This window comes from Arachis duranensis, chromosome 5 (genome assembly GCF_000817695.3).
Source record: "Arachis duranensis cultivar V14167 chromosome 5, aradu.V14167.gnm2.J7QH, whole genome shotgun sequence".
Lineage (NCBI taxonomy): Eukaryota > Viridiplantae > Streptophyta > Magnoliopsida > Fabales > Fabaceae > Arachis > Arachis duranensis.
In genome coordinates this window covers 105023858-105038559 of record NC_029776.3, presented here as the reverse complement: position 1 = coordinate 105038559, position 14702 = coordinate 105023858, and the positions used below count along the sequence as shown (strand labels likewise).

At 35.2% G+C, this 14702-nt stretch overlaps 4 protein-coding genes across 5 annotated transcripts; 2 read left to right on the top strand and 2 right to left on the bottom strand.

The window, feature by feature from the left end:
• Positions 1–13: 13 nt before the first annotated feature.
• LOC107491136 (serine/threonine-protein phosphatase 7 long form homolog) lies at positions 14–3301 on the top strand. Its single transcript, XM_016111909.3, has 4 exons — positions 14–171; positions 1297–2009; positions 2102–2192; positions 2378–3301. Exons 1-4 carry the CDS (start codon positions 109–111, stop codon positions 3014–3016), a joined length of 1506 nt encoding a protein of 501 aa, XP_015967395.1. The 5' UTR covers positions 14–108; the 3' UTR covers positions 3017–3301.
• Positions 3302–3450: 149 nt separating this feature from the next.
• LOC107491137 (uncharacterized) lies at positions 3451–6568 on the bottom strand. Of its 2 annotated transcripts, none has more exons than XM_016111912.3 (6): positions 6467–6568; positions 5023–6360; positions 4706–4764; positions 4389–4517; positions 4127–4262; positions 3451–3917 (listed from the first exon to the last, which is right to left on the bottom strand). In XM_016111912.3, exons 2-6 carry the CDS (start codon positions 5725–5727, stop codon positions 3582–3584), a joined length of 1365 nt encoding a protein of 454 aa, XP_015967398.1. In that variant the 5' UTR covers positions 5728–6360; positions 6467–6568; the 3' UTR covers positions 3451–3581. The 2 variants fall into 2 exon arrangements, with proteins under 2 accessions (XP_015967398.1, XP_015967397.1); XM_016111911.3 differs by lacking the exon at positions 6467–6568 and having other exon boundaries at positions 5023–5883; positions 6218–6426.
• Positions 6569–7686: 1118 nt separating this feature from the next.
• On the top strand, positions 7687–9226 carry LOC107491138 (60S ribosomal protein L36-3). The gene is made up of 4 exons (XM_016111913.3): positions 7687–7769; positions 7928–8033; positions 8693–8892; positions 8997–9226. Exons 2-4 carry the CDS (start codon positions 7932–7934, stop codon positions 9025–9027), a joined length of 333 nt encoding a protein of 110 aa, XP_015967399.1. The 5' UTR covers positions 7687–7769; positions 7928–7931; the 3' UTR covers positions 9028–9226.
• Positions 9227–9962: 736 nt separating this feature from the next.
• On the bottom strand, positions 9963–13267 carry LOC107491139 (uncharacterized). Its single transcript, XM_021143525.2, has 8 exons — positions 13173–13267; positions 12479–12567; positions 12224–12327; positions 12038–12137; positions 11761–11836; positions 11545–11659; positions 10871–11402; positions 9963–10760 (listed from the first exon to the last, which is right to left on the bottom strand). The coding sequence occupies exons 1-8, from the start codon at positions 13251–13253 to the stop codon at positions 10265–10267; spliced, it is 1593 nt and encodes a 530-aa protein (XP_020999184.1). The 5' UTR covers positions 13254–13267; the 3' UTR covers positions 9963–10264.
• Between the last annotated feature and the right edge of the window lie 1435 nt (positions 13268–14702).

The window sequence follows — 14702 nt, the reverse complement described above, 5'->3', positions numbered from 1 at the left end:
AGCTCACTTCACTCCCTTTTCATTTCAAACAACTACTTCAGAGAGTTAGAGAATTCAGAGAACAAGAAAAACGGTGAAGGAGAGAAGAAGAAGAAGAGGAGGAGGAAGATGGTTAGAGATATTACTCGTTCCGAAGATCATATTATTGAATATCTTGCTCATCCTACATATGTAAGTTTTTTTATTTCTTTTATTAGTAATAATATTTTTTTATAATGTTGAAGAGAAATTTTTTAGGTTGATAATATAATAGTGTTATAGTACAGTGTGTGAAGTGTTTAGTCTAAACGAGTTTTAAATTATCAAGGGGAGAAAGTAACTAGATTCACAACAGGTTTTATATTTTGTTGAATAGAATTTTTCTGTTGTTAATATTGTATGTTGTGTTTAGTGAAATCTGAAAAGTAGTTTTTATTTCTGATACTGATTAAGAATATTTTTAATTTTTTTTTTATTTTTATGAATAAAAGTAGTATGCAGTGGTAATACTCCCAAATAACAATTTTTGGTATACGAAGGATAATATTAAATATTTTAGGAAAATTTATTTTTAATTATTTTTTAGGAGCAAAATGCTGATAACTATTCTTTTGATTAGCATAATAAATCTGTTGGCTAGTAATTTTGTTAATTATGGTAAGATATTATGTGAAATTAGTAAGTTTTCAAAATAATTTTATTAATTATAATAATATAATATACAAATTAGAGATTTATTTAGGTTAATTTTATTAATTACAGTAAGATGTTAATAAAAGTTAGTAATTTTTTATGTTAATTTTATTAATAATATATTTATAATAAGATGTTTAGGTAATTATTAGTTTTTCAGATTGTTTTATTAATTATATTAATATTTTAATGAAGATTAGTAATTTTTTATGTTAATTTTGTTAGTTATAATAAGACCTTAAGGGAAATTAGTAACTTTTCAGATTATTTTATTAATTATAGTAAGCTATTATGTGGAATGATGAGTAATTTTTTTTAGATCAATTTTGTTATTTTAGCAAGATCTTAGAGTAGTTTAATTTAATTTTTATTTACTATGTAAAAAAATAGTATTCATCACAAAGGATGGATGCATTATCAAAATATTAGGATATTAAATTCATATGTATTAAATTATTATCAGGTTGTCATAACTTACATTATGATTATGGAAGATATTGTGGGAAACCAATCATTATGTTATCAATTATCATAGTTAAATTGATCAATATTAGACTTTATTATGTTATTGTGAAATTTGTGATTAGTTGTGCTAATATTTTTCTTCTTTTTATTTTTTTGTAGGGTTCACGAATATTGGAGTGTCGGCACTTAAACCCACCAGATACCTTTGATGCCAGCGTTGAAGAGCTTTTAAGAGAGACCGGGTTTTACCACATCTCTCGCGTTGGAAGAATACAAAGTCACTCGGTTATCGTGACAGCACTGGTCGAAAGGTGGCGGCCTGAGACTCACACGTTTCATCTACCAATTGGTGAGTGCACTATTACCTTAGAAGATGTTGCAATGATTCTTGGTCTCCCAACAAATGGTCTACCAGTTACAGGACCAACAGATAGTAGTAGCAGTGGTCTAGAAAGTGAATGCATGTGGCATTTTGGAGTTGCACCTGGAGTAAGGGATCATAGAGGAAGTTTTATTAAGTTGACGTGGCTTCGCAGTCTTAAACGTCGCTTACAGTTGAATGATCAACTTTCTAGAGAAAGATATGTCAAGTGTCACATTATGGCCCTATTTGGTACGACGTTATTTTGTGACAAGTCTGGAGCTGGGGTGCATTGGAAATTTTTACCCTTGCTTCGAAATGTTTCCGAGATCAAGACTTACAGTTGGGGAGCGGCATGCCTAGCCCACCTATACAGATCATTGTGTCGGGCATCACGTTATGATTGTAAAGATATGGATGGTCCCCTGACACTCTTGCATGTATGGGCTTGGGAACGGATGCCATTCCTTGCACCAATTCCCATTGAGCCACGTTTTCCGCTTGCTCAACGGTAACATTACATAGTAAATATGATATGATACTAATATATATTAATAGATTATTTTTATTGGATTTTATTAATAGAAAGCAAAAATTTGTCAGGTGGAATGATTGGGAATTTCCCTCATCTCAATACAGACATTGGACAACCAATCACGTGAGGAAGTTATTGGATTTGATTCAACCAGACAGGGTACGTATTTAGAAAACTGTCTAAATTGATTTAGATAGATTTTTTATTTGTAAATTGATGTATTAATCTATCAAAAACCAATAGTTATTCACAAGTTATTTTAATAGTTGTTTAGTCATATTTTTACTAAATTGATTCAGGACTTTAATAGTTGTCTTCAACTTTTTTGAATCTTATTCATGCAGTTTGTGTGGGACGTCTACAGTCATGAGCGTATTGCGCCCCATTTAGTTCCAGATGACATCCGTGAGCATGAGGTGATATGGAATGCAACGACGCCACTCATATCGTTTGAGTGCATTGAGTGGCATCCCGCTGACAGAGTCAAGAGACAGTTCGGTTTACAACAGGACATTCCAGGTCAACCAAAGAGTCTTGGTAATGCACATGGCAATGTCTTGACCGGTCCAAAAAATTTGAACTGGGCCGTAGCACATTCTGAGTGGATAACGATTTGGGCTAACCGATATTCTCACATCCTTGGTGGAGATCCTGTCAAGACCTGTCAGGCATCCGAGGTTTACATGAGTTGGTACAATGCAACATATGGCAATCACTTGCAGCTGTCCTTTCGTTTGGATCAGCCACTGCCACTACGAGTGGTTCCGAGTCAAATGTCCTTAGGTTCGAGACTTCAATGTCCTACCACTTCTAGCCACTCTAGGGGGACAATGTCTTTTGATTCTGGTAGATGTGATCAAGATCGAGGGATTGATTATCACCAAAACACAGGCACTAGTGGGAACATACCTCATTACGACCTTAACGTTGTTGCACTACCAATTCAGGAGCACGAGGATGACGACGATGATGATGTTGTATAGGATTACTTGGTGGATGTAGCCGGTAACAATGAGGATCATATTGGTGATGATGATGAGTGAGGATGATATCGGTGATGCTGATGAGTCTAGGCTCGGTGCGACAGGTAATCTAGTTGTCTTTACTCTAAAGTTTACTCTACTTAGTACTGTATATTATTTGGGATGATTTCTTGTAATTGCTCAGAGTAAGGTTGATGGTGCAGTTTGGATTAGAGTTGATTTTGTTGTTGTTAATATTGGATATTGGTTGATTTCTTCTTGTTGTTAGCATTGGATATTATTAGAGTTTATTGAAATTGTTGTTATTGTAGCTGGACATTATGATTGAGCAAGGGTTGATGATATAGTTTGGAATTAGAGTTGATTTTGTTGTTGTTAGTATTGAATATTTTTACTTGGTTGATTTCTTCTTGTTAGAATTGTTCATGCTCAAATATTTCAAAATAAATTCATCAACCTTCATTTCTAGTTCCATCTTTCAGCTAAAATTATACATAAAGAGGGAAAAATCACAAAAGAATGAACTAATTTGGCTTTCAATTAGAATGATACATAAAATTTACCATTATTTCTTCAGCACCATGTGGCCATGCTCATCCTTATCAAAAAGGCGTTCAATTAACTCATCCCAGCTTTCACTAGCATTATTGGTTTTATTAGGAGTTGAACCAAAAGAAGAACCACCCTTTAATCTTCTTCTTGAGCTCTTTTCTTCTTCTTCTTTCTCATCATCAAAAGTGCCATATTCTGATGGTGGCGTATAAGCATGAGGAACATCTAATGTCTTAGCCCTCTGTAGTGCTGCTCTGTGTTCTTCTTTGTGCCTAGTCATTGTTTCTTGACGCACCATCTTTTGTTTCTCAGGGATTTCCATGGCATCATGGTCTTTCTCTATTATTAACTGCAGTACATAGAAAACACAAGGAACTTGATTCAAGGGAGATATTTAGAAGGTGAAAACTCAAGTGCAGTTAATTTCATGCGAAATTGATAGTTCAGAGTCGTTAAATGAAGTTAACTGCAGCTGAGTTTATATCAGAATTTAGGGGTTCAAAAATCTTTCTGTTCCGCATATTGCATAAAACAGTTTACAAAGGTTGGTAGACTTGCATCTAGAGCCTTTTGTGCTTCTTTCTCTATCCAAATTATGGCATGATCAGACGTGGCGTTACATGAAAGGATTATATGCTCGAATCTTCCGTCGACAGGCACCGCCGTCCTTACAACCGGGGGAAACCTTCCCATTCTGCAAACAAGGTTGTTAAACATCTTTCTTATTACAATCAGGTTAACATATTTTACCATGAAAAGATGGTTGGAGTGGAGTTTCAAAAAGATAGTTAGAATTTAGCATAAGGTTCTTTAAACATACCTAAAAGGCTTTCTCTCAACAATGTGATAAAGGCGACCAGGTGCATAGAGTCTCCTTGGATCTTTGAGCAGCTTCTCCTCAGATATGCATGTATCTCTCATGCACCTCAAACACAATAGGCATGGCAAACTGCCAGCCATAGAAAATATCTTTGTAACTATGATTTTCTGTAATTAATGAATCATTTTCGTCTACGAGTATTCAATTTAACTACGCTATTGTTGCAAACGGAACTATTATCTCAGTCACTCGTATAGAATACATGTCAGAATATAAAATACACGAAAGATTTTGTTATAGAGGTCCTTATGACATACCAGAAAACAGATTTGAATATATCTTCCAATGGGGTGGCTGTCCTTGGTAAGAAGTCATCCTAATCAGTGTATAAAGAGCATTTAACATCAAATTTAAGTTAGCATGCTAAGCTTGTGATTAGCCTTTGTTTAATAGTTTTAAGTATAGGCATAATAGTTATTGAACAAGATAAGGACATTACCTAAATTACTTAATACAAATATTGACAACAAGAAACTTAAGATAAAATGCCTCAAGATTTTGCAAGGGAATTCATGAAGAACTTACATAGATGCTGCAACCAAGCAAGTAAAACATTTGAGATTCTGATACTTGCCTGCAACACAACAGAGTTGATGACATCTGCATATCGCACCGCCAAATTTAGCGACATACACCTAGCCGGTGCGATGGCGTAGCACCTGACTCTCTTCCTGTCAATATCTCCAAGCTTATCGCGATTCTGCACCACCACCATGGTCAACATAGCTGCAACTCCTGATCCAAGTGAATGTCCAGCAAAAGTAAGTCTGTAATCTGGATATCTTTCCACCAACTCCCTCAGAACCTTGCATTCTGTGTCCAAAATCCATCCAGCAGCTTTCAATAGCCCATTGTGAACATACCCTCCATCAAAATTCCTCTTCCCCAATCTATTATCCAAAAGAACTGCATAGTCACTCTCTTTTGCCAAGTTTAGGCCCCTGATGGCAAGAACTATATCAGCATGATCATGATCAATATACAATATATAGGGTGGAGCGCGTCCGCAAGTATCTTCGTATGTTTTCTTGTGTATTAGCCAATCTGGGTTGATTCCATAACCACCAGGAGGTGCCCAAAGGGGGTGTCTAAGATCATCTTCATACACAGCTAGGATGTATCTGCAAAGGCGAGGGACCGGCTCGAACTCTTCGGCGTTGGCAAAGCCCCAATTCTCACTGTCATGGCCTGCATTGTGAAGACATCTTTTCCAAGCCCAGCGAGCGCAACCGAGACAATACACACACTCAAGAAGAGGAAGGCCACACAGGATTGACATTGTTCATGCTAAGTAGGCCAAACACTAGCATATAAGTTTTGCACAAATCTCCTTTAGGCAATGATTTTCTTACACAGAAACAATCATGAACACCAAAATTGGAAGCTTAACTATAAACTTTAATTTCCTCCTTGATCTTCCAAGCTGAACTATAAACTAAAATTGTGGAACTAATAATGATCAGAAACCATAATCTTGTATAGCAGCAGATGCAGAAACTAAAAGCCTTTTTCAATTATGGATAGATAGGTAAGTTGGTTTGATGGTTCCAACTTTCAAGTATAGAATTCAGTGACGAAGAATAGAGGTAATAAACAACTTGTGATAAGTTCTTTATTAACAACAGAGACAAATAGAAACTATAGAACAGAACAAGGAGAATTTAGTAAACTTAGCTGAAATTTCTATGAAGGGCTGTATTCTTAGGAAAACCGAAACTCAAACGTGGCAAATGAGGAAGAAATGAAGAAAATGGGAAAAGATGAGATACCCTTGACCAAATCTGAACGTTGAGTCGTTGACCAGTTATTAGAGAAGCCTGGAACTTCAAAAAAGAACTTTCTTTGAAATACAGAAACTTTGACAGTTTCATAGGTTGCATCATCATTGTTTGAACACACCACCTCGGAGAAGCTTCAAAGTTCAAAGGAATTGATGAAAGAGAACAAAATTGTTTTGGTCTTCTATATAAAAAAAATTTAAAAAATAAAAGAATGAAAAATGGTTTTCGAGTTAGTACATTTTTGAAGGAAAATCCAAAAGCAGAGCCAATAGCCACTCATGCAACCAAACCAATGATGCAAGTGAAGTGGGTTGGGACCATTTCTCCCATGCTTTTCTTCTTCTTTTGTTAATTGTTTCTCTTTCTCCCATGTTTTTAAATACTGCTAGAGTAGTTCTACTTTTCTTAATTGAATAATGAATTTTATATGAGTTGTACTTCCGTATACAAATATTTGATGAATGACTTTTTGTATTTATAAATATTTTTGTTCGATATTATATTTTTTATCTGAAGTTGACTAAATATTTTGTTGTTATTCGGTGTGAAAATGAGCCAAATTGTCAAGTCGATCAAATTTTATTCACAAAAATTGAGCTCTTTTTGATTTATTTCATTAACAAATAATATGAACATAATTTGTACAAATTATAAACTTATATTTCCATTCATCAACCATACAACAATTGTATTATGATTTAAATATGACATTTTATTTTCGAGTAAATCGTCAAATTAGTCCCCAAAATATCACTCGTTCTTCAAATTGGTCCCTAAAATTTTTTTTAATCAAATTCGTCTTTTAAAGATTTTAAATTAGTCATGTTAGTCTTTCCGTTACTTTATTTGTTAATAGTGTCAAAATTTACTAATGTAAAATATTAAAATGACACTCCAACACACTCCTAGGAGTCTTAATTGACTATTAACATAATAAGTTTATGAAATTAGATCAAATCAATCCCAAATTTAGAGATTTCAATGCCTCAAGTTCTCCCCCACAATTAGATTTTGATTTGATCTAATTTCATAAACTTATTATGTTAATAGTCAATTAAGACTCCTAGGTATGTGTTCGAGTATCACTTAATGTTTTACATTAACAAATTTTGATATCATTAACAAATAAAGTGACGGAAGGACTAACATGACTAATTTAAAATCTTTTAAGGACGAATTTGATTAAAAAAAATCTTTCAAGAACCAATTTAGAGAACGAGAACTAAGTTGACCATTTACTCTTTTATTTTCATATGTTTAATAAAAAATGTAAAATAAGTATATCATTTTTTTGGTAAGGATAGAATAAGTATATCCTAACAGGTGATGAAAATAAGAGCCCAAACCGTTAAAAAAGTAAAAAAATTAATTGGGCCTATACCTCAGACCCAAAAACCCAAAAAACGCAGAGCGTAACCGTGACCCGACCCGATACGAATCAGGTGGAGTAGCTTCTTTCTGTTTGCAGCTGCTTTAAAAGGCGAAGCAGTATTACTCCAAAAACCCTAGTTCTTTCTACCACTAGCATAACCCTCGTCAGGTAATCTTTTACTCTTCTTCTCTCACTTTCAATCAATACAATGTTTGATTCGATCATAACAAAGTCTACTCTTTGATTCTGATTTCATCATTGGTGAAAATGGTTCCGTGTGTTTTCTAAATTGAGCGTTTCTTGTTGTTGTTGTTTGTTTGGATCAGGAAAATGGCTCCGAAGGCACCGAGTACGGGTCTTTTCGTTGGAATGAACAAGGGGCATATCGTCACCAAGAAGGAGCTGCCTCCCCGCCCCAGAGATCGCAAAGGAGTAAGTTTTTTTTTTTTTTTATTAAAGGAATTAGCATTCATCCACATGTATTAGATTTTAATTTTACTTTATTACGTTCGATTATACTAGTGATTATTGTTATGTGCATATATTATGTTTTATATTTGAATTTTGCTGAACGGATGTAAGATATAGCTGAGTTTATGTTAATGCATTATTCTTGATGCTGTTGATTTGAATTAGTATAAGAACAACATTGGCCAACTTTTTTTCTTTATTGTAAAATTATTTTTTAACTCATTTTTATTTTGGAATATTTAGGATTTAGAGTTTGTGGTTTTGGGGTTTAAAATTTAGAGTTTAGGGTAAAAAAGCAATTTCAAAAAGTTGGCTGAAAAAGGTTTGCTTCATGGTTGAACTATATTGTTATTTATGCTGCACGTACTAGTTCAATCTGGAATGGCATAGGGTTAATGTTTGGTGATAGTTGGAATTCTGAAGCATACTATTCTCTGTACTTGAATGTCTTAAATAGTGCTGAATGATGGATATGTAAAATATAGGGAAGGATGAAATTGTTTAAGGGATCAACCACTGTTGAATAAAATTACCCCGAGAAATGATACTATAGTTATAGTTTTTGATGTCTTGAGCTTATCTTAAATGTGGTTTCTAAAGGGACATGTTGTATTGAACAGAAAACAAGCAAGAGGGTGCACTTTGTGAGGAATCTCATTCGCGAGGTTGCTGGTTTTGCGCCGTATGAAAAGCGTATAACTGAGTTGCTGAAGGTTGGAAAGGATAAGAGGGCATTGAAGGTTGCCAAGAGGAAGCTCGGTACCCATAAACGTGCCAAGAGGAAGAGAGAGGAGATGTCCAATGTCCTCAGAAAGATGAGGTTTACACTTAATTCTTTTGTGTTTGTTTTGATTTGTTGGCAATGTCATCTGGTTATTAATTCATGAAGGTAGATTTCTTATGCTACTTATTAATTTTGTGCAGGGCTGGTGGAGGCGGTGACAAGAAGAAGTAAGTGTTTTACTTTGGTTCATTCGAGTGTTCTGGGGGGATCAGTGTTTTTGAAGGACAAGCTATATCTTAGTTTTGTTTGGCTCAATTTATCAGTGTAATCTTTTACTTTTAGATATGATCTGTTTTGATTATGTGATTTTTGGAAAATACCATTGGATTATTTTGAGTCTTAACATGAGATTAAAACTTTTTCAAGCCAACGTTGTCTCATTTGAACAGGTTCCTAGTAAAATTGATCTCACCTACCATATCTAATCACGAGTGTATGTATATTTTTATAGCAGGCAAACGTAACACTTTAGTCTCCAAGTTGGTTGATCCTTTTTTATTTTCCCTTTTAATTTGGTATAATTTTCGCAGAGCAAATATTAAGATCATTTATGTAGTATATTTTTCTAGTCAAGAAATAGAAGTGCCCATAGAAGATGATGGGATAAAATTATGTATATATAAAGAACAAAAATTTAACCCATAGAAGATGATGGGATAAAATTATGTATATATAAAGAACAAAAATTTAACTCTTAAATCCTAAATAGAAATCAGAGTCCTCGCAAAATTATTCGTTGTGTAAATTTGCCACAACAAAAACTTTTTTGGTACTACGGTTGATTTTGTCGGACGAATTAATCCTGAGTATAACTAAAGTAGTTAATATTTTGAATATATTGGTAAATTGTTTGCCAAATTGTTAATATTCTATTTTCATTGATAATTTTGTTGACAACATAATCTTCTATTAAGCATTTCATTCAATTTAACGGTTATTTTTGGATTTAATTTTGTACAAAAATCAATTGATTATATTTAGAAGTACTTTAAAAAATAACAGAAACAGAAAATAAGTAGTTTTTCTATGTTTCCTGAGACTGAGAAGTAAAAGTACAAAGAAATTGTTAACGAAAGTGAAAAACAAAAACAATGCGCATGTCAAAATTTGGCCTTTGGTTTAACTCCTTTATTTTCACATATAAGTGGAATGAACTGCACATGTTGAACACGGAAGGCAAAATGTTGAGTTGCAACCCATTATTTCTCGACTAAAATTCCTACAAGTCTCACTTATACAATCATGGATTCACATGAATATGTTGTGATCTTTGGAAGGCATTTTTATCTGCAGCTGGTAAACCATCTCTGATGAAGCATTGGAAAAAGAAAAACCAAAGAAAACTACAACCTTGCCCAATAAGTAACTCTATGCTTGGAAAACTTTAGAGATGCAAAGAAGGGAAGGGTCAGGTCTTGATGAACTTTTGAGTGAGTTTCTCAACTCCTTCTCTACAATCACCAGCAACTCGCTTTGCACCTTCTTTGACAGCATATCCAAATTCGACGGCACCTTGCTGCAGCTCTTGAGCTGACTTACCTGCCTTTGATATGGTAGCTTCTCCTAACTCTTCAGCCTGTTTTCGAGTTTTGCATGCCCATTCCCTCAAGTTTGATATGAATATAGAAATCACGTTGATGATCTTATCAATTGTTTCTCTAGATTTTCCTCTGACATCTGCTGCCATTTTTTTGAGCTTGTCCAATAAGCTACCAGCCCTGTTGACTGTTCCTTGAACGGAGAACTGTTCTCCAGCGTTGAGCCATGTAACTCCAGGAGATGCTTCCTCACGAAGATCATTGTCGACCACCACTTTGATTCCATGCCTCTCCCAACGGTCTCTAGCCTCCTCTAAAGCTTTTGCTTGTTCTCTAACTCGTTTCGCCTCATCCTCTGCCCAAGCCCTGAGTTCAAGATTTACATACATTTAAAACCAAATATTCAACTTGTAATAAGCTTAGAAAATTGGATTTATGATGGGCAGAATAAGATTATCCAAATTTGAAGATTCTACCTGGCCATGGACAAGGCTTTTCTTTCAACCTCTAGCTCATACTGTAAACGGGCAATCTCTTTGTTTTCGACTTCAGCTTCCTCTCGAAGCTTGTTGATCCTCTCTTTTTCATAAGCTATTTCAACTTTGTTATTCATAAGGCTTTGTAATTGATCCTCAACCTCACGCCTTAACCTTGAAAAGACCTCCATTTCTGATTCAATAGCAGCACGTTCCTTCAACAAAGCAATATTTTCGTTTTCTCTCTCGGCTCTTAGCCTTTCCAACTCTAGTTTTGCCTCCTCGGCCATTTTTTCAACATTGTTGATCTTTTCCCTCTCTATTAAAAGCTCCTGCTCAAAATTTGCATTGATATCCCTCTCAACCTGAGCTACCAAAGCACTATGTGCAGCAACAGCGTTTTCAGCCATAGACTCTGCTTCAATGCGTGCAAGCTCTTCACTGACTACGTCAGAAGCATCTCCGGTAGCAAGGGCAACAGCCGCTTGGGCATTGGTTACTGGTTTCTCTGGCTGAAACAATCGTGTATAACCTTGAGTACCCCCACCCCACCCCCCAAAAATGAAAAACGAATGAAAATTGGAAACCAAAAGTAAATAAGAAACAACTAAGAGGGGGAAAAGGAGTAACAAGTAGGCAAAATCAAATCAAATTTAATTTGAAATACGACATACCAAATGCAAGAGCTATAATACCCTGTTCACCAGCAGAGAGGTCAGCTACTAGTGCAGGACAAGCATTAGGGTGTATCTTTTCAGTGTCGATAAACCCGGAAAGTTTGTACAGTGTCTGCACATCAATCATTCAGTTTGATGAACGCAAACAGATCAGTTCAATGTAACTTGAATCAAGAGTATAGTTGAGCATATCAAAATAACAAGTTAAGCAACCTTTCTGTCAGCTTCAGGAAGCTGTCTCTTCTCCAGGGCCATTTTCCAACTTACAAGATCTTGGCGTGATAAAGGGCTGTAGAAATGAATGTAGGAGAGAAGGGAGATCATCATTATATCCAATGCTATAGAAAATTCCACATTCAGACAGAGGGCAATAAACAAGATGAATATTGCAAGTCTTAAAAGAAAATATATATTTTGGAGTATCGCATTAACTCTGATTTTGGAATGGTAATGCATTACCAAAGACAGATAGGTAGCCATAAATGCATACCTTTCAGGAGAGAAGTAAAATGGGCCACCGTCTTCATCTGCAGACAACTGTATATCATGTCTCGAAAGCTTGCTTTCAATAAGTCCAGCTTCTGCCAAACCTGTGACATCAATATTGTTTAGACATGATACTCTTGTACAAATAGGTGAGTTGTTAAATATATGTATTAAAGTGTCCTATTCTAACCTTGAATAGAAGAAAAATCAGGGTCTTCAGGGGTGATATCATCAAATGCAAGCTCAGTAACATTGTCTATGTACATGGCAGGATACACTTTCGAAATTGTATTCCTAACAAAACCAGAAAGGCACATAGAAAGCCATATATTACATGCCTGATGAACAGTTAGCTTTGTTTACATCTCACTATTATTATGAGAAAGAAAGTGAGAAAAATAATGAGGAAGAGGAAGAGGAAGACGAAGAGAAGATAAACCACTACCTTGATAGAGCACTGCTAGCAGTCACCAACCACCGAGCATATTCACGACGTGTGCATAAGTGACTAGGTTGAACATCAGGCTCAATAACCTGAGGATGTAACATTTTTCAAGTGAACAAAAGATATCTTTCTGAAGTCACCAAATATCTAAACTAAATCAGGGATATAATTTTTGGGGGAACAATCGGTGTTATTTTATGAACAAACTGATTTCATGAGTATCTTTCAGTAGTTCTTTAACTCTATGAATCTTCTTTGCAAACATAATGCTTGACCTATTGTCCCTTGAATGAAAGAAAGCGTAAAGCTAAATGAAATCTTCAATTTCAGTTGTTTTCTAATTTCTTCACAGTACCAGCAAATCTTCAATAGTAAGAGTATGATTTAGGACACATTGTAGAGAGCCAATAAAGCTCAAGCTTAGGTCAGTAAGTTAGTGCTAAATTTGGGGATTTTGGATAATTATGTATCTTTTGAACTTAAGTTCTGTACGCAATTCTATCTCTGCCTTTATAAAATTCAATAAAATAAAAAAATCTATGGTTGTTTTGACCATATATGTATCAGTGTGCGTAATTATTTTGAATAACTTTCAAAACAAGCAATGACCAAAAGTTCTAAATAAAGAAAATAGAATTGAAGGCAGAAAATACTTAAGTCACCTTGCAGAAAGTGAGTTTTAACAAATAACTACCTTTAAAACTTGCAATGCAGCTAGTGCTTGCCCCTGAACCTGATCAACAGCTGCAGGAACCAAAACCTTTCCTGGAAGCATTTGTGAAGCTGCAGAGCTGAGTCTTGTGTTTTTTTCAGATCGATGTTTTCTTTTGCTGAAGTTGATAGAGCATTCTCTTGATCATCACGAGGAGAAAACTCAGGAACTGAAACAATGCTATTTGACTCAGGATTGACTGTAACACTTACAGTTTCAGTCTCATTATCAGCAACAGATTTATTCGAAATAGAAGAACCTCTACTGCCACTTGGGTTGGTTATTTCATCCTGCTGCTCAGTATTAAGATGAAGCCACTTAGCATCATCATCAAGTGTGTTTCCTGGTTCAACATTGAATTGGTTCTCCTTAACTTCAATAATGGTTTCAGCTGAATCTACAACAGGTTTGCTATCTATAGATTCATAAGTATTAATAGCAGCAAAAGTACTTTCAGATTCAGAAAAGTTAAGTGGTGTTGCATTTTCACTGGGAATATCTAGCTTGTCATCATAAGATGACTCTTGCTCTAAATCTTCTAGAACAGATATAGGCTTAGTGGCATCATCAGCATCAATACCATCGGAGGTGTTTCTAGTATTCTCTACCAATTGCGATCCTATATCCAAATCATCAACAGTACTATAGTCATTGAGAGTATTATCAGACTCGAGAGACGGGTAATCCCTAGATATATCAACCTGACCTTCTGTGTTACCGTTTCCCTGTTCCACCTTGATGCTAGCATTAACTTGTTCGGTAATTTCATCATTACGGTCATCTGAAGATAAAAGTGTCTCCTGGTGTGCAGTGAGGGGCTTCATTTGTTGCTCTGGTCCTGTATCCAGCCACACATATTCCATCAAGTAACTTAATCCACTCAAATGCAGAAAAATCCTATTTACACCTAACACAACTTCATTGTTACCACACAAGATAGAAAATAAACAATTACTTACTTGAACCGACTCGTTTGTTAAGAGATAATGCAGCGAAGGTAAGCCCTGTAAGAAGAAGAACCCCAGCCACTCCCACTCCCACAACTCCTGAAAGCAAGCTACTTCAAAAGTGTTAGTAAGTAGTGTGGCATTGATAACGCCAACAAGTACAATAGAATAGTTTTTCACCAACTCCAATCCTGACATCCTGTATCTCAATTCTCAGAATTTTAGATTCCCAACCATATTTGTTAATGCCTAACATCATGCAATCGAATCGAATAAACCAACCGAAATCAATTCCAGCCCTGAATCAAAGGTCCTCCATGCATCAAAGATCAAACTTCCCTCAGCAAATAACTACCATAATTGTAATAACAAATAACTTGCTATGATAGAAGAAGATTATACACACAATTGAGCTACTCCAAGTTATTTCTTTTGTTCTGTCTAAATCACCAATATCCAGATTTCACTACAACGAACTAATCTAGCTAGAGATAAACAATTAAGTTAAATTAACACTGCTTAATTCATTTTGAAAGCATTTTTGTGCTCACCTCCAAATGATTCC